This window comes from Meriones unguiculatus, chromosome 14, assembly GCF_030254825.1.
Source record: "Meriones unguiculatus strain TT.TT164.6M chromosome 14, Bangor_MerUng_6.1, whole genome shotgun sequence".
In the NCBI taxonomy this organism is placed as follows: Eukaryota; Metazoa; Chordata; class Mammalia; order Rodentia; family Muridae; genus Meriones; species Meriones unguiculatus.
In genome coordinates this window covers 87,245,654-87,267,919 of record NC_083361.1, presented here as the reverse complement: position 1 = coordinate 87,267,919, position 22,266 = coordinate 87,245,654, and the positions used below count along the sequence as shown (strand labels likewise).

The following is a 22,266-nucleotide window of genomic DNA, read 5'->3' as shown; positions in this document are numbered from 1 at the left end:
ATGAATAATTGTGTAACAGAACCAGTACGTTTGCTCACTGAACAGACATTGTCACTTCTGTAACAATTCCTGTGCTAACTGCTTGGAACACTAGACTTTCCCCTGTGTAGTCATGGGTTAAGAGGCATGGCCTTGTAAGTATGGTGGTGGTTCTGGGAAGGGGGCTACGGAGAGTTTTCCAGTTGTTGAAGGATTTTCTACTTCATGTTCATTCTCGTTCTCTTTCATCCTCTTTCCCTGTCTCTCATGGGTTCCTTCAAGGTGAACTTGAAAAGGTGTAAACCCTTTATCTAATAGGCATTTAACAGTTGAGATATTAAATTACTAGGGTTTCTTGGGCTTGAAAGGAATGAAAGAACAGGGTTTTGAAAGAGTGAAGGTAAGAAAGATAAGGGGCAATCTGAGGCCAAATGGTCAGTGATACCTGAGAGTTGTTTTGTGGTGTGATCGCATATGGATAGAGATAGCACAGGAGGGAGGGTGGTGATTGTCAGGGAGGGAAGTAGTGTCTTCGGCTCTGGAGAGTCAGGGTTTTTGAGGGCTCTTGCTCTGGGTTTGGTATGGGATAGCTTGGTGAAGAGCCTTGGGGAGTAGGTTCAGGAAGAATTGATAGTTACTTGGTATGGTATGAGGATAATTTGTTTTTATTTTCCCCTTCTGGGTGGAATTGATAAACGGAAAGCACAAGACTAATAGGTAACAGGTGGCCTCGTTCTTACCTGCCAGCTGCTGGCGACTAAAGCTATCTGACTAAAGCTTCACCTTTCCTTGGTTGGAAAGGTGAAGTGGTTGTACAAATAACCTCCCAGGCTCCATCTAGTTTTAGGTTTCTGTGTTCACAGTTGGCAGCTAGTAACTGAGGTATTTTGAAAGCGCCTTAAAATTGTAACTAGTGTACTGAAATTAAAATTCATGGTTTGTTGGTGATGGCTCTTCAGTGAGATAGTTTCTTATGTCTTAACTTTTTAGAGACAGGGTCTTGATATGTGCCCCATGATGTCCCTGAACTCTCCCTCTCTCTCTTGAGTGCTGGAATTACATGTGTGTACCACTAATGCCTGGCTAATTTTTGACTTTTTTTTTTTTTTTTTTTTTTTTTTGTGCTTTAAGGATTTAAGTACTACTAGGAAGATAATACATATTTCAGTGTTAGGTGGTCTACAGGTCAACTTTACATGAAACCATTAGCATCTGTCCCAGAACCCTCGCTGCTTGTTATTTCCAAGAAAGACTATGTCCTTGTTGTCAGGAAAATCTTTGTGAATTGCTTCTATCCTTTTCCTTCTGGTTTAAGAAAGTAACTTGAGAAGCAGGAAGTTATCTTGACACTCCAGGAGGAAGGAGGTCTGGACGGACAGGCCTCAGCTTGTGTGTCTTCTTACTGACGTCTTCTCTGCTGTTTGTGCTCAAGCTTTCACTAGTGAATGACAAGGTGACCTACACATCATTAATATGTAACTATGGGGACTTACTGTGTGTCATGCCTTGGGAATTCAGGGGTGAGTAAAACAGGATCTTTACCAGTTTACAGTCCAGTGTGTAGACGAGCAAATAGTCTACTGCAAAGCTACTACTTAAGTGTTGGAATGAAAGGATGTGACAAGGAAGGCACAAGGTGATTAGGGGTGTCATGATGGAGATGGAAGTGGGCTCAAAAACTAAAGTATGTGACAAGGAAGGCACAAGGTGATTAGGGGTGTCATGATGGAGATGGAAGTGGGCTCAAAAACTAAAGGTTGAGCCTACAAAAAAAAAAGGCTGTGATTTTCCTGTAGATCAGAGTTGCCTTCATGTTGCATTTCCTGTGTGACTGACAGACCTTACACCTTCCTCTGGAGTCCAGGTTGGAAAAAAAAGTGAGGAGCCTGGTTAAGATGGGAGTGATGCCGTTTTCTGCCCTGGAAAGGGGGCACAAGCTGTGATTCTTCCTTCAGAATATTATGCCTGTATTTTCCAAAATCAGATGTCATTAGTACACACATAGTCTGGAAGAGCAGTTTGACCTTTTTGTCTGCCTTTATTATTACCTTCTCTAGAAGCTGAGAAGAGTTTAGGCATTGCTAATAGCCTCTTCTGCCTTGGAGAGGAGGGTAGAAAGATGGGCTTAGGGTAGAACTACCGGCAGAAATGGACGCTGCTATCAAGTCTTTAAGTCTGCTGCCATTTAAAGTTCTCTACCTTTATTATCTCATTGATTACTTACAATAGCCTATGAGTTTAGATGCTATACTAATGCCACTTTATCTTTTCTTTAAAAAGGATTGATTTTAATTTATGTGTATGTGTGCATGCATACAAGTGTTGCTATTTGTGGGGTCCAGAAAAGGGCATCAGATTCCTTAGAGCTGGAGTGATAGAGAGTTGTAAACTACCCAGCATGGGTTCCAGTCCTGTGCAAGAGCAATATGTGCTCTTAACCACTGAGCTATCTTTGCAACACTAGCCCTATTTTTAAATTTTCTTTTGAGACAAGGTCTTGATAGGTTTCCCAGGCTGGCCTTGAACTCAGGATCCTCTTGTCTCAGTTTCCCAAGCAGCTAGGATTACAAGCATGCACATCATGCCTGGCAAACTACCCCTTTTAAATACTTGAAGCAAGAACTCAAAGCATTGTTTCTTTGCTGAGAGAATCAAAATCAATGTTAACCAAGAGTGTTGTTGTTTTTCATATATAAGTCCTTTGACTTACAGATAACTTGATCTTGTCAAATTCTTGCTCATAAAGCATGGTTATTGCTGCAAGTGAATAATTTACATGTGCTGGGCCCTATTTTCTATCTTTTTGTCTGTCTATCTATCTATCTATCTTGAAACAGACTCTCAGGTAGACCAGGCTAGCCCCAAACTCACTATATGCCTGAGGATGATCTTGAACTTTTAGTGCTCCTACATACTGAAAACCTTTCTAGGTCTAACCTGTGCTTTAGGGGTCTAGCCAAGGCTTTCTTGGCTGCTAGGACTGTATGAATTATCCTGGAGACTTTACCCCCGCCTTTGTTTCTTTTTGTGTTATTAAGACAGGCCCCTCTATGTACTCCATACTGCCCTTGAACCTTCGTCCTCAGCTTCTTGGGTGCTGAGATTATAGGCATGTACTATACCATATGCAGCGTCCCCCTGCTTTTAGTCCTGTTCCTACGTGTACTCTTTAGTTTATCAATTTATTCATCAAATCTTTTTGTTTTTTTGAGACAGGATCTTGGTATGAAGCCCTGGATACATTAAACTTGACATGTAGACTAAATTGAGCTTGAACTTTGACCTCTGCCTCTGAATGCTGGGATGACAGATGTCACCATGCTCAGCTTATCCATCAGATTTCTGTGCTAGTCACTCTCTGTGTCTCGTGATAGAATGGATAAAATATGATAATGTCTGCAAGCAGTTGATAGTCTAGGGCGGGTTTAAAGACTGATAAGGAAGAACATGTCACAGTTGCAGTGACTGTGGAGTAAGTGTAGTTGATGAGGAAGTGGCCACGTCATAGCTGCTCTTCCCAGCGACTTTGGTAAAATCCACAAACCCAGTCTGAAATGATTCTTTCTCTTGCTTTTTTAAAGTCGTGGTTGCTATTTTGTTTTTGTTTTCCTCTGTGGGTCTGTCCCTGCAGACGTTTGATAAGTGTGCCTTGTTTCCAGGGATCTGTTTCTCTGGGGATTCGTGGTCCAAGCTAGATCTTATGGAGGGATTGAGGCATGTGTGACTTTAATCTTGGATGTCTAGCTGTCTTCAGAATTTCTTTTTTTGTTTGTTTGGTTGGTTGGTTTTTCAAGACAGGGTTTCTCTGTGTAGACCAGGCTGGCCTCAAATTCAGAGAGCCACCTGCCTCTGCTGGGATGAAAGGCGTGCACCTCTACCACCGGCCATGGAATATCTTGTGCATGTGAAATGAATGGTAGCATAGTTGAGTAGTAGAAGAACCCCAAAAGAGGAGTAAGCAGCAGACCCAGGTCTTAGAGTAAGAAGAGATGTGTTTTATTCATAAATAGCTAGCTGATAACAGATGGGTAGAAAACTCTATAAAGGAGGATTCTGAAGTTCAAGCACAGCAGAAAGAGCCCCAAGGGAAGATGCTGAAGGCAAAAGAATACAGAGAACTTTCTCTGGGCCAAGTATTTTAAACATTTTCTAATACCTCAGCTTTACAGGATAGGTGTGTTATTATTATCTCCATTTTATAGGTTTGGAAACTGAGGCATAGATAGGTTAAGAGAGTAACCTGGCATCAAGCACACAGGTAAATGACAGAGCTGGTCTTCAGATCCAAGGCCACTGCAGCTTGTGTACTCTGAACTCCTCTGGGCAGTATGAATGCAGTCTACTTCTTGTCCTGTACCTCCAGTATTCCCACAGTGTAAATATGGACTTTTCTGTGGTTGTGCTTTTTGTCTGTTTCTCCTTGAAAGTCCTATTTGGTATCTGGCATAGGGTATGATTCAATAAATGGCTAAATGAGCTTAGATTTCAACCTTTCTGTACCTTAGCCTTTATCTGTGAAATGAGAGACTTGGACTCTCTGACCTTTGAGATCTCTTGTAGCTTTGAAATGAAAAGTTCTGAATCCCAGTGTTTTACTTTGTATTTCCTGCATGTTCTTTCAAGTACTTAATACATGCTTAGTGGCTGTCTGAAAGAGTGAAGTCATAATTATTCTCAATAATGTACACTAACCAATATTGGGAGGAGACTCATGATTGTGAAGGAGTAAACAAAAAGGGTTATGTGTATTTCCCCATTCTAGGACCTTTGACTTTAGTCATCAATCTTACTCTGGCAGATATCCTGGTATGTTTCTATGGGTTTATAACAATGCACAGCTTACTCTTGCTTTCTGTTGTTGAGGTTTTTATCTTGTTCTCTGAGAGAGGCTCTTGCTGCATAGCCTACACTGGCTTCAAATTCCTTTTTTTAGTCTGTTGGGATTATAGGTATGAACCACAGTGCAATGGCTTACTCTTATGCTTTTTTTTTCTTTTTTCTTTCTTTTTTTTCTTTTTTGGTTTCTCAGTGTAACAGAGACCTGGCTGTCCTGGACTCCTTGTAGACCAGGCTGACCTTGACCTTACTGAGATCCACCGGCCTCTGCCTCCCATGTGCAGGATAAGGCATGTGTCACCATACTTGGCACTTTTTCTTTTCTTTCTTTCTTTTCTTTTCTTTTTTTTTTCTTGATACAGGGTTTCCCTGTCCAACCAGGGCTGTCCTTGGACTTATTGGATGGCTCAGGCTAGTCTCCCAAGTACTGAGATTACAGACGTGTATCCTGATACCAGGGTTTTTGTCAGTATTTAATATAAACTGCTTATGAAGCATTTCTACTTTATTTTAATATCACTGCGCTCCTTACCAGTGAATTATAGATACAGAATCTGAGGACTTACTGTTTGCCTCCACTGTGCCCAGTACAGATTTCTATCAGCACTTACTGTATTGCGCTGGTGAGGAGACAGGACTATATCATTTTCTATCTCTTGCATTCCTAGCACCTACACTTGCATAGGAGCTGGCATAGAGTTATTATTCAGATTTTTATTGAATTAACATCCTCAGTCATACCATGAAATCCCTAGGATCATTGTCAGCCTATTCTGTCTTTTTTTAAACTTAACTAATTTGCGTGCGTGAGTGATTTGCTTTCATGAGTGTCTTGTATACCACTTGCAAGCAGTGCCTGCAGAGGCCAGAAGAGGGCATCAGAGTCTCCTGGAACTGGAGCTTCAGGCAAGTGTAAGCTGTCATGTAGGTGCTGGGAACTGAACCTGCGTCTTTTAGGAAAAGCAGCTAGGACTCTTAGCTGCTGAGCCATCTGTCCAGTGCCAGCCTGTTCTCTCTTTGAATACCTCTGCTGTAGTCCTTTAGATTGGCCAGGATTTTAAATTCTGTATAGCTTCAACTTTTTCCTCTTTTTCACAACTTTTTCCAGATACTGCTTCTTTGCATCTCTGACTTTCAGAGGCCCAAGTACTGCCAGAGAATGAATGTCCTGGAGAACTGGTGTCAGTACATCGGAGGCTGTTTTGCCTAAAAGCCATTCCTGGGAGCTAACCAAAGATCTTTCTAGTGTCTTTTCTCATCTCTATTTTTGCTTCTTTATGTTTTCCCTTCTTGAACTCATTTGTTATCTGTGTTCCTCAGAGGAAAACCTGTAGGTAAACACAAACTCATTAGAGTCCTCTAAAGTGTAGCTTTCCCAAGAGGATGCCGGGCCATAGCCATGGGGCTTTTGGCTCTGGACAGCTGGGGAGAAAATGGGGAAAGGACCAACTGGGCTCTTTGCCTTCATTGTTGGTATCAGGAAAAACTGATTATTGCTATTACTTCTATTGCTCTGAAGCCTTGTATGACCTTTTATGCCTTATTTCCCTTAGGGTTGAGTCTGTCTTCTGAGGTTAGGATGTAGTGTTCTGCAACAACACTTATTCTTCTCCTCTTCGCGTGATGTCAATAATACTTAACTTTTCTAGTGTTAAATGTGGACCAGGCGCTATGGTTAAACATTAGCTCTTTTAATTCTAGTTCAATAATTGTTCTTCTCACTAAAATCAGCACAGAAGTGATTTATTCCGGGCCCTGCAGCTTGTGAGTGGAGCTGGGATTAGAACCTGATCATGTGATTCTGATTTTTTTTTTTTTTTTTTTTTGGTGTGCACTAATAATACAGATTCACTGTCTTCAAATTTTATTGTGTATTTGTTATATGTTCTATCAGGTGCTGCTTGGGAGCACCTATAGATTGTGACTAGGTAAAGAGACTATCTGAGAGAATTTATAGGAGTTACGGTGAAGCAGGGAGAGGAGCCCGTCATGTGATGATGTAGGTTGGGCCAACATAAGGCTGACTTCGAATGTGAGGCTGAGGAATTTAGATAAATTCATTTACCTTTTCAGTCTTCAGCTATTCAGTACAAGATGCTGTGCTGGAGACACAAACATGAGGACACAACACAGCTAAGTTTGGGGTAAAATAGATCTGGTAACAGGTTGCTGCCGTATGATATAAGTGTGCGTAGTAACAAAAGAGGGCTGATGGGGATCCTCAAGTAATTAAAGATTTAATACATTGCTTAGTATTTGTAGTGGCTCGGGTTCAATCCCTAATACCTTCAAAAAAAAAAAAAAAAAGAAAGATACTTACTAGAGAGGATGGCTGGTGTGTGTGCGTGTGTTTATATATTCTCTGCATGTGTACATGCAGTTCTATATGTAAGTGAATGTGGGGGCGGTGTCAGATCTTGGCACTGGGTGTCTTTTCTATTGTTCTTTACCTTGTTCTTTTGTGGCAGGATCTTTCACTGAACTTTGAGTTAACTGGTTACGGTGACTGACTGGAGAGCTGTAGGGGTCTGCCCGTGTCTACCCACCCTGTTCTCACTTTCAAGTGTGGGGTTCTAGGTACACTTCCGTCCCCAGCTTCTGTGTGTTCTGGGAATCAAAGTTAAGTCTTCCTCATGCTTGCATTGCAGGTACTGTACCAGCTGAGCCATTTCTCTAGCCTCTGATTTAGCTTTTTTTCCTTCCTTTCTTCCTTTTTTTAAAATTAATTTTTAAGGCTGGTGGACTGGAGAGATGGCTCAGCAGTTAAAAGCACTGGCTGTTCTTCCAGAGGTCCTGGCAACCGCATGGTGATTCACAATCATCTATAATGGGACCAATGCCCTCTTCTGGCTTGCAGATGAACATATACACAGAGCACTCGTAATATACATAAAATACTTTTTTTAAAAAAGGGGCTGCCTATTTTTTGTTGTTTTCGTTTGGTTTGGGTTTTTTTTTTTTTTTTTTTTTTTTCTGAGACAGGGTTTCTCTGTAGCCTTACTGTCCTTTGCAGGCCAGGCTGGCCTCAAACTTACAACCATCCCCCTGCCTTTACCTTCCTGAGTGCTAGGATTAAAGGCATGCGTCTACAGGTTTTCCCTATGTAATCCTGGCTGTCTTGAAACTCACTGTGAAGCTGGCCTTGAACTTGTGGCAAAAACTTGTCTTTCTGGGCTACATGGAGAAACCCTCTCTCAAAAACAAAAATCCCAAAATCAAAACCAAACCCAAAAGGAAACAAATAAAAACTAAGCCAAAACAACTGTAAGGGAAAAAAATTGTTTCAGTTCAAATCTGAGATAAATAAGAGTGGTGCAGCAGAATGAAAAGATGTATAAAGTCTTTCCGGTGTTGAGCAGCATGGAATATTCTGGGAACCATGAGAAGTTCTGTTTAGTTAAGAGCTAAGTAAATGTAAGGGGATAGCAGTGAGGGATGGATTGGAGAGGCCTCTTGAACACCATGTTGGGAAAACACTAGAAATTTAGAGCAGGGAAGGAACATTTTCAGATCTTTGTGTCAGAAGGCTTGAAGCTGGGAGTAGTGTGGAGGTTATTTTGGAGTTAGGAAGACACTGTGGTGGTCTAGGCTACCACACCGTAGTCTAGATTACATTAAAAATCCAAGTTTAAGCAGAGGCGCCGAGGGCAGGACAAACAGGAACCAGTTATAAAAATAAAGGCTGTGCTTCCATTTGCTTCCATTTCTTTGTATTTTGGCCTTTATATCCTTTGCCTAATACATTCATTAAGCTTTTTTTTTTTTTGCAAATTTTAAAGAGTGTGTGTGTGTTTGTGTATGTATCTCCACATTTATCATCATCATCATCCTGAGACACGGTTTCAAAATGTAGAGCTTGCCGTTTCAGTTAGGCAGGCTGGCCAGTGAGCCTCCAGGATCTGCCTGTCTCTGTCCCCTGGTCCTTGGGTTACAGGTGGACACCGCCATGCACCTGCTTTTATGTGCATGCTGGAGATCCAAGTTTAGGTCCTCATGCTCACACAGCAAGCACTTTATCCACTGAGCCACTTCTCCAGCTCTTATTCTTCAAATTTGAGGCAGGGTATGACTATGTAGCTCAGATTGACCTTGAACCTGTGATCCTCCGCCATCAACTTCTGGAGTGCTGAGATGGTTGGCAGAACAATGTAATTCAAGTTGTTCAGTAGTTCTTTACCTCTTCACAGACTTCCGCTTACGATTAGGTTGGTCCTCATAAGGCCGTTAGAAGTTGTACTTGATCTGCGGTTACCGACCTCACACCTTGTAGAGTCTAAGCTGCTTACCCTTGTGCTCTTGTTCTTGAACGAAGTTCATCTTGCTGCCACGGATGCATCACAAAAAGGCTAGCAACGATTCAGGCATTTTTTTAGGTTCGAGTAATTCAGCAATGAACAAGATAGCCAGTAGTTGCTCTTGAGGAACTTGTTTCCTATTGGGGAAACTAGATAATGAACAAGTAACAGGATAATCCCAGATGGTGGTAGTGCCTTGAGAACAGTAGAGTAACTTGATAAAGGTCACTAGAACAACAGGGCTGCTTTAAATATGGTGGCCATGGAGAGCCACTAAAGAGGCGTTATTGAACTGTGTGGAGTAATTAAAACTTAGCAGTCTCAGCATAGAAGGAGATATATTTCAAGTGAAGGGAGAATAAATATAAACTGGTAGGAATGAGCTAGATATGACCTGTACCATAAAAGAAGGCCCATATGAGCGGGTGATGGTTATCAGGGGAAGAACAGTGCTGCATCAGGAAGCCTGGCAGGATTATATGTTGTATATTAGATGTGTAAATCGCTGTATATGCTTTTAAACATGTTGAATTTTATTGAGAGGACAGTGAGAAGATTTTGGGTGATTTTGAAAATGTGAGTGAGGTAAACTGATTTGCATTTTTAAAATGATGTTGGTTCCTTTGAGAAGACTGGATTGTTGGAGTCAGTCAAAGAGGACATTTAAGAGGCTACCACAGGGCTGGGGGGATGGCTCAGTGGTTAAGAGCGCTGGCCGCCTCTTCCAGAGGCCCTGAGTTCAAATCCCAGCAACCATATGGTGCCTTTCAACCAGCTATAATGACGTCTGGTGCCCTCCTCTGGTGTGTAGGCAAACGTGCAGGCAGAATACTAAATACACAATAAATAAATAAACAAATAAATAAATAAAATTTTAGGGGCTGGAGAGCTGGCTCAGTGGGTAGGAGCACTTGCTACCCTTGCAGAGGACCCAGGTTCGGTTCCCAGCCCCCACATGGTGGTTTGCAACCATCCCTAACTCCAGTTCCAGAGATCTGTTCCCCCTTCTGGTCTCTTGAAGGCATCGTGCATGCATGTGGTGCACATATATACACACAAGCAAAATACCCACGTGAAATAAAATGAAATGAATAAATCAAATACAAATTAAAAAAAAAAGAGGCTACCACAGGGAGCTGGGGAGATGGCTCAGAGGTTAAGAGCACTGGCTGCTCTTCCAGAGGCCCTGAGTTCAAATCCCAGCAACCACATGGCGGCTCACAACTATCTAGAATGGAATCTGATTCTCTGTTCTGGTGTGCAGGAAAACAGAGCATTCATATACATAAAATAAATAAGTAAATATCTTTAAAAACAAAAAAGGGGCTGTCACAGTTTCCAGATGAAAGATGTTAGAATTTGGTAGCTGAAGAGTGACTAATGCGTTCAAACTGCTATAACAAAATATCTTAGACTGAATAGTTTAGACAGCAAGAATTATTTCTCACAGTTCTAAAGACTGAAAAGTCCAAAATGCAGGTGCCAGCCTTTTGCCTCGGAGCTCGTACCTTGTTGCTGCATGCTGCTGTGTTAGCTACTCTTCTGTTGCCGTGACAAAACACCATGACCACTGCGCCTTACAAAAGAAAGTGCTGAATTGAGTTTACAGTCTCAGAGGGTTAGAGTTCAAGATGGTGGCGCTAAAGCATGAAGGCTGGAACAGCTGAAAGTTCCTTTCTGGAGCCTCACGATTGCCTAGTGAGAATGATGGAGTCGTGAAGCCTCAAATCCTGTCCACAGTGACTTACCTTCTTCCGAATCCTTCCTAACGAGTACTGCCAACTAAGGACCAAGTATTCTACAAATGAGGCTGTATTTAAACCACCATAGCTGCTCTGATAGAGAGGGCAACCAGGACCCTATCTCCTTCATGAAACACATTAATTATTGTCATAGTCCCAGTCTGGAGCTAAATGTAATTCAAGCTTTTTAGTGGGTATGTATGAATGAATAAAATGTCAGAATGTCTCTCAAAGGAAGTGATGATTGACTTACATCTTACAGGGTAGAGAGGATGAGCCACGCAGTGTAGGGAGGGGATTTGAGGGAGCCCTGTGGTGTAGGAGAAGGACATGCTAGGGTGGCATCTGAGTCTGTGGCTGAAGCAGAGCTGTTTGGCAGAGGGGGGAGAGTCGTTCACCTAGAGTACCTTATATGTCATAATGAGTGGAGCACTGGCTGTTCTTCTGAAGGACCCAGATTCAAATCTTAGCACCATGGCAGTTCATAACTGTCTGTAACTCCAGTTCCAGAGGAATTGACACCCTCACACAGATGTACATGGGGGCAGAACCAATGTAAATAAAAAAAAAATCTTTAAAAATTAGGCATAATAAAGCTAGGCACTGGCGGCACACACCTTTAATGCCAGCACTTGGGAGGCCGAGGAGGATGGATCTCTGCAAGGCCAGTTTGAGGTTTACAGACCTAGTTCTAGGACAGCCAAGGCTACGAAGAGAAACCCTGTCTCCAAAAACAAAAACAGACAAACAAAAAAATTAGGTGTAGGTATGTATTTGTGCATGTGGTAGGAGGTCATGATCTTGTTGATAGATCTCCTGATATGTGCATGTCCTGTGGTAAATTGTTGCTGAGTTAATTTGGTAGCATTTAGCTTTGGCATACTTCACCAGATTAAAAGGCATTTTGCTTTTACTTCTGTGGTAACCAAGGAAACTGGCAGTTTTGATGAGCAAAGTATTGTAGCTGATCCCAGAAACTTAGAGTAAGGTGGATATGGTGTGAATTACATGAATTCAGCTTAAAAGAACTTGAATACCATCTAAGATAGTCATCTCATTTTATAGATGGAGAAACTGAGGCACATGGAGACATGTTTATTGACATAGCAATGAATAGTTGTTCCAGATTGGAGCCTACAACTCTCTGTGTCTTCATTGAGAAAAGGACAGCTGTAGTCCAGGGAAACGGTGTCCTTGTTCATTTTGCCCAGTTCTATACACACTGGAAAGGCTTTAGGAAGGCAGACTGTCAATATGGAGCAACAGAGTTGTATCCTTTACTCTTCTCTTAGCCTTTGTTATCTTTGTTCATGATTCATAAATAAGTTTGCTGGGCTGGAGAGATGGCTCAGGGGTTAAGAGATCTGGTTGCTTTTCCGGAGGCCCACATAGCAACTCACAACTCTCTGTAACTTCAGTCCTAGGGGATCTGGTGCCCTCCTCTGATCCCTGAGGGTACCAGCCACACATCTGATGCACAGATGTACATGGTGGGCAAAACACCCATATACATAAAAGAAATAAAATATTTTATCTTCGTTAATTTGTCTTCTGCATTAAAAGGTAAGTTTTATAAGGGTAAATGTTTTATGCTTGTTTTGTAATTGAGTGAATGAAAGAAAAATATTTATTGCTGTCAAAATTCCAGACTTCTTTCTTTGCTTTTGACATTTATAGGATTCACTTCCACTACCATCTTTCTTTTTAAACAGCTTTCACTATGTAGCCCAGGCTGGTCTTGCCTTGAATTTATAATTCTTCCTATCCCAATCTCTCAAGTGCTGGAATTAAAAGTGTGTACAACCGCACCTGGTTTCCAGGCCAGACTTCTTGTTGTTTGTTTAAAAACACAGCGAACTCACTGTTGCTCAGTGGTTGGCAAGTTGCTACATTGTTGATGTGAGTACAGGTGCCATTGGAGAGAGCTTTTCGGAAATGGGAGATTTAGTGTGGACCTAACACTTACTCTGAGAGTTGAGATAGGCTCAGGAGAGAGGAGACTCTTGGAAGCAGCAGCATGGGGACTTGGCAGCTGAGGGAGAGCACTTAATCTATGGCTGTGGGGAAATGGCAGGGTCCAGGCTCACTTACTGTGTTGTTATGGAAAGTGTAGTGCCCAGGAGTCCACAAAAATGTGTTTATTTCTTTTGGAATTTAAAGCATGTATTGTCTTTCAGGTGGCTTAGATGATACATCCTTATACCAATGCAGTGATGTGTGTGTGTATGTGAGTGTGTGTGTGTGTGTGTGTGTTCATCTAAGCTCCAGGACAAAGCTGTGTTTTGTCCTGTCGTGTTCAGTCCACATATCTCTTCTGTGCTAGCTAGTTTTATGTCAACTTGATATGAGCTATAGTCATTTTGAATGAGTCAAGCAAATGCCCCCACCTGATGGGCCTATGGGTAAGCCTGTGACGTCTTTTCTTGATTAATGTGGGAGGGCCCGCTCAGTGAGGGTGGTGTGAGGGCGGCACTACCTCTTGCCTAGGTGATGGACTACAGGCTGTAAGGCGATAGAGCTCCCCAGGTTGCTTTTGGTCATGGTGTGGATCGCGGCAATAAAAACCCTAGCTGAGAAACCATCTGCCCTTGTGCTGGGGTTACGGAGACAGGCTGCCCTACCCAGCATCTCCATAGGCATTAGGGATCTGGACCTACGTCTTCAAACTTGCACAGCAAGCACTTTACTGAGCCTTTACCGCCATATTTTTTAATTTTGTGGAGGAATGAGGTTGGACCCCTTCTGCACAATATACACAAAAATTAAATGTCAGTGAGATGGCTCAGTGGATTAGGGCATTTGCTGCCAAGCCTGCTGACCTCAGTTTGATTTTCAGAACCCACTTGATGGAAAGAGAGAACGAACTCCCATAAATTGTTCTCTGACCTCCACACTCATGCCATGCCATTTACCCTCTCCAAAATGAAGAAATGTACACGTGTGTGTGTGTGTGAGAGAGAGAGAGAGAGAGAGAGAGTGAAGGACAATGTCCCTGGAACCCACATGGTGGAGGGAATGAACCAATTCCTGCAGGTTGTCCTGCGACTTCCATTCCTGTCCTGTGGTAGGTGCTCCGTTCACAGCAAAAGTATGGAAAAATTGCTAGGCCACGGATAAGGACATTGCAACCATCCTGAAGATACCTGATAAGCTAGGGCCAGATGGAAGGAGAGGAGGACACCCCCTCTCAGTGGACTTGGAAGGGGGCAGGGAGGAGATGGGGGGGATTGGGAGGGAAAGAGGGAGAGGGCTACAACTGGATACAAGTGAGTGTATAAAATTATTTAAAAATAAAAAATATTAAAAAATATTGAAAAATTTTTAAAAGATTATAAATGTTGGGAGGGATGTAGAGGAATCAAAGCCCTTACATACTGCTCATGAGACTGTAATATTCAGCTGCTATAAAAAGTTTGTCAGTTCTCAAAAAAATAGAGTTGTCATGTGGCCAGCACTTATATTCCTAGTTATATTCTCAGGAGAAATGAGAACGTACTTTTACACAACATTAAGGACAAGTGTGCACATAGCAACATTATTTGTAAAGCTCAGAAGTCAGTGACCCCAGTGTCTGTTGGCTAGTGAATGGATGGATATGATATATCTATACCTTGAAATGTTGTTGGCAGCCAAAAGGAGGGAACCTCCTTTACTATACATTTTACAAAATGAATGAAAATTGAAAACAGTTATGCTACGTGGAAGAAGCCAGACACGAAAAAACCGTGTAATTGCAGTATTAGCTGAACTGTTTATATTAAGCAGTTTGTATGGAGATAGAAATTAAGTAAGTACTTACCACACAGGCTAGGAGAAGAGGGGAAAGTGACTGGTTATGTGGTTTCTTTTTTGGGTGATGTGGCCCGATTCTGTGAATACACTAAAAAACAGTGACTGCTGTACGTTAAAAATGGGCTATTTCTCACTCTGTGAATTGGGTTATAGCAGTACAATTGTTTTATTTTTAAGTAAAAGAACCATGTTTAGAGGTGCATATGCCTGTAGATGCAAATTGTGAATATGAGTGCCGACTATAGTAGCAATACTTCTCAAGCTGCAGTGTGCATATGAATCATTTCAGTATCTTTTTAGATTGCAGATTCTGATATCGGGGGTTTGTGTGAACTCTGATACTTGTTTCATAATAAGCTTTCAGGGTGCTGGTATTATTGTATTGAGATACACATAGTAGACATATGGAGGATGTTCTAAAGAGAATTTGATTTGGTGGACGAGGGGGACCTAAGGGACAAAGCTTACTAAAAACAGAGCTCAAAGAGTGAACCCTATTTGAGGAGGACAGGAGGTCTGCTTGTGGATACATAGGGGTGGTTACTTAAATCTTAATGCGTCGGAGAAAGCAAACCCCTCAGCTTTGGTCATTTTCTGTCTTTGCAAATTTTTCTTTTTCCCCTGTCTCACATTCTTGGTTTAACTTCTGTTAAATCTGGACTTAGGTAGGTTGGCAAGACGAGGAGCCTTGTGAAATCCTAGGAGCGGAGAAGTTGGCTAGCAATAAAGCATTGTACGTATGTTTTTTAATGTATGTTTTAGGTGTTGGTTACGGGACCATCAGTTATTACCCTTGCCCTGAGAGCCTGCCTAATTATCCACCTGAGCTTCAGACAAGAAGCCTTCAGGTTGGGTTAGTGCCTGACCCTAGGTGAATAAACTCCTTTAATGAGGCTCCAAATGAAGACGTCGTTCCAGATGGCGCAGGCTAATTATAGCCGTGGTTTACAGCTTTCCTTGTTTTTCCGCTTGAACCTGAAGACTGGTTTAAGTGTAGCTTAAGTAACATTTTGGTTCTGGACACAAATATTAAAGCCAGATCATATGCTACTCTTAACAGCTCTATTGCTTTGTGACGTGCTAATGAGTCTTTAAGCCCCTAATCTAGGCCCAGCGCTGGGGCTTGCCCTTCTGCTCTCTTTCCCCTGGGGCTCTGGCAGCATTACTGGCTTCACCAGCTTGCGCTCCCCCGCCGCTTCTAGTAGTTTACAGTATGCCCACTCCTCCTGGAGAAGAGACGGTCCATTGTCAGAGTACTCTCCTCAGCCGTGTGGAGGAGTCGAAGGCCTTACTCTGTTTTCAGATAGTGGAAGTAAGACGTACGTAGTAACATGCGTCTGCACTCTCAGAGACACCTCCGTGCCTGCTCCGTGCCTGCTCCAGTCTTTTGTATGTTCAGATTGCCCCTCAATGTGTTTTCTTACTTTCTTGAGTATGTACCTCTTTTAGTTTCTCACATAGAGTTTTAAATGTGATTTGTCTAGATGTTTTCTGGTATCATGCATAGTCCTTCCATGAATACTTACCAGGCATTTTCAATGGTGGTACGCTCCCTTGTTTCAGCATGTCCAGCGGTTGTGCTGGTTTGTTACCATACTTACATTATGGGAGAGGATTTTTCTCAACTTCTAAGTATTCATTGACTGCTTAGTTCTGTGCTGTTCTCCTTAGACGAAAGCAGTGTAAAGTGTGATTTGGCTCTGCGGCATCTCCCTGTTATATCGGAGAGGTGCAAGCCGGAACTGGGGTGAGGCATTCAAGATGCTCCGTTCACAGACTTAAGAGAAAACTCAGGTATCCACGAACAGCGTCGGTGCCTGAGACGGTGCCTGAGACGGTGCCTTCCTAAGTTCTGAGCCCTCGATTTCTTGCTTGCCCTGGGTTGGTGGCCTTAAGCAGTGAGATGATTTGGAAAGCATGTCTAAGATAGCATGATACTATAAATGAATGTTCAAAAACAGGGTTTCTCAAATTTCACGCTTATAACAATCACCTGGAGGTTTTGGTAAGAGCGTCTAGGGGCTGGAGAGAGATGGCTCAGCAGATAAGAGCTTTGGCTGCTCTTCCACAAGGCCCAGGTTCAATTTCTGGCACCTATTTGGCAGCTCACAACTGTCTGTAATCTAGTTCCAGGTAACCTGACACCCTCACACAGACATACACACAGGCAAAACACCAATGCACATAAAATAAAATAAAATGTTTTTAAAGAGTCAGATTCTGAGTTAGTGAGTTGGGGTGCTTTTCTTTCCCTCCCTGGCTGGGGATTGAACCTAGGACCTGTGAATGCTGGGCAAGTACTTTAACAAACACTCAGATGATTTGTGTGGTTCCTTGGTCCATATTTCAAGTGAAAAGGAGAAATTTCACACTAGAGAAATTCACTAAGGTGAAAGTGCAGCCAGCTTCTCAAAGGATAACTTAGATTCGGGTAGGAAAAGAAAGAAAAGGGCATTGTGAGAAGGAATTGTATAGAAAGAGCCAGGGACACAGTGAGTCCCATGTATGTGAGACTGTAAGCACATGAGCTTGGCATGGTGTAGGTCTGAGCTGGAAAGGACCTTTCAGTAAGGAGCATTGGCTGTTCCTTTAGAACTGAGATCTTACTTGTTTCGAACCTTCCAACTGAGCCTTTCTAGATTTTTCCATCTGCTTGTTCTCTCTTGGAATGTCTGACCTCTGTTCCTGGAGACGTGAGGCCTGAGCCAGGGCACCTGAATAGATTCTATGAGGCAGCCTGTGGAGCAGGAGAAGGAAGGAAAATGGTTGATTTCATTACCCAGGTTGATTCAGCAAAGCCTTGATTTTTTTGTTTTTTAAGCTGGGGCATGGAAAAGCCAGAGAGCTCTGTTTACACAGGGCTGAGCACTCCCAGTAAACAGACAACGCCTGCTGATGTATAACACTTGACTTAGTAGTAGAATGAAGTTCTGTGTTTTATCTCGGATGTTTTATTTAAAATGTTTTATTTTATTTCTTCCTTCTTCCCCACTTCCTTTTCTCTTTCCTCCCTCCCTTCCCTGTTTGCACATACCTGTGTGGGTATGCACGCATATCTGTGCATAGTCTTGTGGAGGCTTTCTCAATTCCTGTCCACCTTATGCATGTTGGGGCAGGGTCTCTCACCTGAACCCAGAGCTTGCACATTCTGCTGGTCCAGCTAACCAACTTGCTGGAGGGATCTCCTGCCTCAGTCTTCCTGGCATGGGTGTTACAGATGGGCTATTACAGGCAGATGCAGATGGCATTTGCTGTGGGTGCTGAGCATCTCAACTATTATAGTCTTAATGCTTTATCTACTGAGCCATTTATTTCCCCTGCCCCTTAAAGTGCTTTTCTGAAGTGATTGGATTGGTGAGAAGCCAGGCCCTGAGCATCTTAAGTATGAAGGGAATATTTTTAGTAAGTTTTTTGTTAATTCTTTGAGAATTTCATTCAATGTATTTTGATCCTATTCATCTTTTCCCCCTACTTTTGTACCCATCCAGCTTTAAGTTCATTCTTCTCTCTTTAAAAAGTCTATTGAGCCAGGTGCACTGGCTCACGCCTGTAGTCCAGCGCTCTGGGAGGCAGAGGCAGCCACATCTCTGCGTTCCAGGCCAGTCTTGTCTACAAAGTGAGTCCAGGACAGCCAAGCTACATAGAGAAACCCTGTATCAAAAAAAAAAAAAAAAAAAAAAAAGTCCGTGGGTCCAGTTTGTGTTATTCCTGGCTGAGGCACTCCCCTGAGTGTGGTCAGTATCCCAGTGTCATACCACTGAAAATTGATTTCACTCCCAGAAGCAATCACAGGCCGGTGTTCCTCAGCTAAGTGTGGGGCTTTGTGCTTACTTCCCGTCCTCCACTGGGAATAAAGGAGGATTTTTATTTATTTATTCATGTGAGTGTTCTCCCTTCCTTCTGACAGGGTTTCTCTGTGTAGCCCTGGCTGTTCTGAACTCACTCTGTAGACCAGCGGGTCCTCAAACTCAAACTATGCCTCCTGAGTGCTGGGATTAAAGATGTGTTTCTAAGCTCTTATCTCCTTTGATGTCAGGTGTGTTTTAAGCTCTTGTCTCCTTTTCAGCCCGATTTGCTATAAACTGTTGTTTGACGTGTGTGGTAGAATTTCAGCATGGTTCTGGATGGCTCTAAAGCAGTAGACGATGACTAAGTGCCAAGGATGTAGTAATATTCTGGAACAGAGGTTTCTGACAGGAGCAGCATTTATTTCCTGGACATTTGACAGTGTCTGTAGATGGTCTTTCTGGGTTCTACTGATTATATATATATGTACATATACATATATGTGGCACACTCCTTTCCTCAGCAAATAAAAGCCAACCCCAAATATCAGTAGTGCCGTGTGAGAAACTAGGTAGAACCAAAGCTTTCAGTTTAGAAGGCCATGTTCTTCTAAAAGCAGGGGCTAGTCTAACATTGCCCTAGTCTAATGTTCAGCTTCCTCCTATGTGGCCATGTGTGTGTCAGTAGATGACAGTATATTATCCAACTTTATATTTTATCCTTATCATGCTTAATTATTTGTGCACTGTTCAATTTTTCCCCTCTTTCCTGCTCATGTAATTTCCTTTCCCAAGAACATTCCTCTCATTTCTGGATAATAGTTCAGTTGTAACAAGAAACTGTCCCTGGTATATAACAACCCAAATTGGGTTAAAATCCACGTATTCATTCTTCTATAGCTTATCCTTATCATATAATAAATATGTCCTGTTAGAGCCCAAGAAATGCACACAAACCACTCAGACCTGGTCTCAGCTAGAAATTGATGATTTATTTGAGTGCCTTTTGCAAGCTGATCGATCAGGGTCACTGTAAGGACTCAGGTGCCTAACTGACATCGCCTTGTTCTTTTCTCTCTCTCTCTCTCTCTCTTTTTTTTTAGATTTATTTATTATTTATATAGTACTCTGCTTGCATGTATGTGTACACACCAGGAGAAGGCACTAGATTTTATTATAGGTGGCTATGAGCCACCATGTGGTTGCTAGCAGTTGAACTCAGGTCCTTTGGAAGAGCAGACAGTGCTCTTAACTGCTGAGCCATCTCTCCAGCCCCATTGACCTGTTCTTGCAGTAGGCTAAATAGACCAAACGGAATAAAAGGCTTGGGGAGGGTAGTAACACATTTTGTCTAGCCATACAAAGCAATATTACGTTTTTGGCTAACTAAAGTATTATCCGCTAACCTTTAAGCTGGCTGGTTCTAGGTGTGGTAAGTTAGGGTCTTCCAAAGTGCAACCCAAGTGCAACCAAGTGTATAGATAACTAGAGTGCAACCAGAGTGTAGCCAAGTGTGTGGATAACCAAGTGTAAGTTATGACACCATTGAAATGTAAGGTCAGCTTGACCCTCTGACAGGCTCTGTTACTATGAGCCACAAATAACTAATGCTAGGAAGCAAAGTTCAGAGTTTAAAAACTTTGAACTTAATTTCACCTTATAAATGAAATGGAAGCTGAATTTGCTGAATACAGAAATGGCAGCAGCTATGCCTCAAAGAGCAGGCTTCAACAGTCTATCATCCTGTGAGAATCCTGGGAGTTAGAACTCCTACTCTTTGAATGTGTAGATCAGCCATGCAACATCCATTCAGTTATAAAACCTGAGGCACACTAGCAGCTAAAGAAGGGAGAGATCAGTGTGAAGGAATGGTGGGAAGGGCTTCATAGAGGTTGTAAGGTTTGAAGCCGCCTCCTTTGATTCCTTGAAAATATTGGTGAGTGTATGAGCTCCTAATTTTGGGTGGGGACAGTCGCAAGTCAATGACAGAGTTTTCTGATGTGTCTCTCTACAGGTTGATATGTCACACCTCTCCCCAGAGGAGCAGTGGAGGTAAGTGTGGCCACTCGGGCCCACAGGCTTTCTTTCCTCTGTTTATGGGATGCATTGTCTTATGACCAGTTGGACAAGTATTTTGGGACTCTTTCCAAGTATCCAGGTCACTCCTGAGCAGTCCTAAGTAAGTAGGTACTTGCACTAAGTAAGTACCTGTGGTGAAACCAGTTTTACCATTTACCAGCTACATGATGTGGGGTAATTTATTTAAATTCTCACTGCCTCGTTTATTACCACCCCCCCTTTTTCTATACCAATGATTGAATCCAGACCACATACATGTTAAACAGTGGTCTATCACTGAGCTGTAAACCCAGCCCTCTTTTTACTTGTTATTTTGAAACAGAATCTGTCAAGTTGTCCAGGCTAACCTTGAACTTAACTGTATTGCCTAGACAGGCCTAGAATTTGACATCCTTCTGTCCTTGCCTCTGAAGTAGCTAGGCCAGTAACACCAGGCCTTACAGTTCACTCCATTTGTAAACAGAGAATCTTAACAATATCGGCACCTTAAAGAGGTATGAGGATTAATGTCTGTGAAGTTCTTAGAACCTTGCCTTGCAATGTGGTAAGCGTCCAGTGGTACTTGTTTTGAAGATGACTATTATTGTCGTCAGCATCATAATTATCTGTGATAAAAGGGTGGACAGTTCTGGCAGGGAAAATGGAAGATATATCTTCTGATTTCAACTCTGCTGCTATCTTGCTTTATAATAATCAAAAGGCATTAGCAAATGTTTTTATGATTTTTTTTCAGTAAAGAGGTTTCAGAGTGCTTATGTCACAGACTTCAAAAAGTGGTTAACAATTGAGCTGAAATCAAGTATAACTTAATAGAAAAAACTCTTAATTGAGATTAAGATGATCAATTATGGAAGTATAGATTGGCAGGAATACCAACTGAAATGATAAATCTAGAGTGATTTTAGATGACACGTCAGTACTGTGCCATGTATGCCTCCTGCTAAGAAAGCTGACAGTGCTACTCTCTTCTGCTATTTTGAAGACACAAATGTTTTAAGAACGGCTTATTCTGAAGGTTTTTAGTTGGATCATCTATAGAAGAAAGCAGCCAAGATGTTCACATTATTTTACATGAACAGTGACTGAAAGATTAGGACCAGCGGGCTTGGTCGTGCACGCCTGTAATCCCAGCACTTGGGGAGACAGAGGCAGGTGGATCTCTGTGAGTTTGAGGCTAGCCTAGTCTACAAAGTGAGTCCAGGATAGCCAATTCTACACAGAGAAATCCTGCCTCAAAAAAACAAAACAAAACAACAACAAAAAGATTGGGACCTGCCTGGGCATGGTGGTGCACACCTTTAATCTCAGGACTCTGGAGGCGGAGTTCTCTCTTGAGTTCAGGGCCAGCCTAACCTAAAAAGAAAGGAAGGAAGGAAGAAAGGCAGGTAGGAAGGAAGGACTGTTGACCTGACCTGAAAGGGCACAGAAAAATGCTTATAGAAACAGGAAAGATTTTTTTTTTTTTGTTTGTGTTAATGCAATCATAAATATTTGAAGGTTTAGTATTGGGAATGAGGTGCAGCTATGTCCTTTGTTTTCAGAGTTTAGGATTAGGTGCAGTGTATTATTAAAGCTGTAGATAGGACCCAAGCATGATGGTGCATGCCTATAATCCCAGCACTTGAGGAGGCAAAGGCAGGTGGATCTGTGTGAGTTTGAGGCCAGCCTGATCTACAAAGCAAGTCCAGGACAGCCAAGGCTACACAGAGAAACCATGCTTTGAAACAAAACAAAACAAACAAACAAAAAGCTGTAGAT

At 42.2% G+C, this 22,266-nt stretch overlaps 1 protein-coding gene across 2 annotated transcripts in view; it reads left to right on the top strand.

Moving 5' to 3' along the window:
• The window catches only part of Rnf121 (ring finger protein 121), a 58,379-nt gene that overhangs the window by 778 nt on the left and 35,335 nt on the right, over window positions 1–22,266 (top strand). The window contains exons 1-2 of one of the 2 annotated variants that reach the window (XM_060367719.1): window positions 18,658–18,680; window positions 20,444–20,481. In XM_060367719.1, the coding sequence (XP_060223702.1) occupies window positions 20,450–20,481 (32 nt within the window). In that variant the 5' untranslated portion in view covers window positions 18,658–18,680; window positions 20,444–20,449. Of the gene's footprint in view, window positions 1–18,657; window positions 18,681–20,443; window positions 20,482–22,266 lie in introns of those variants that run through there. The other variant, XM_021652012.2, reaches the window with a different exon arrangement.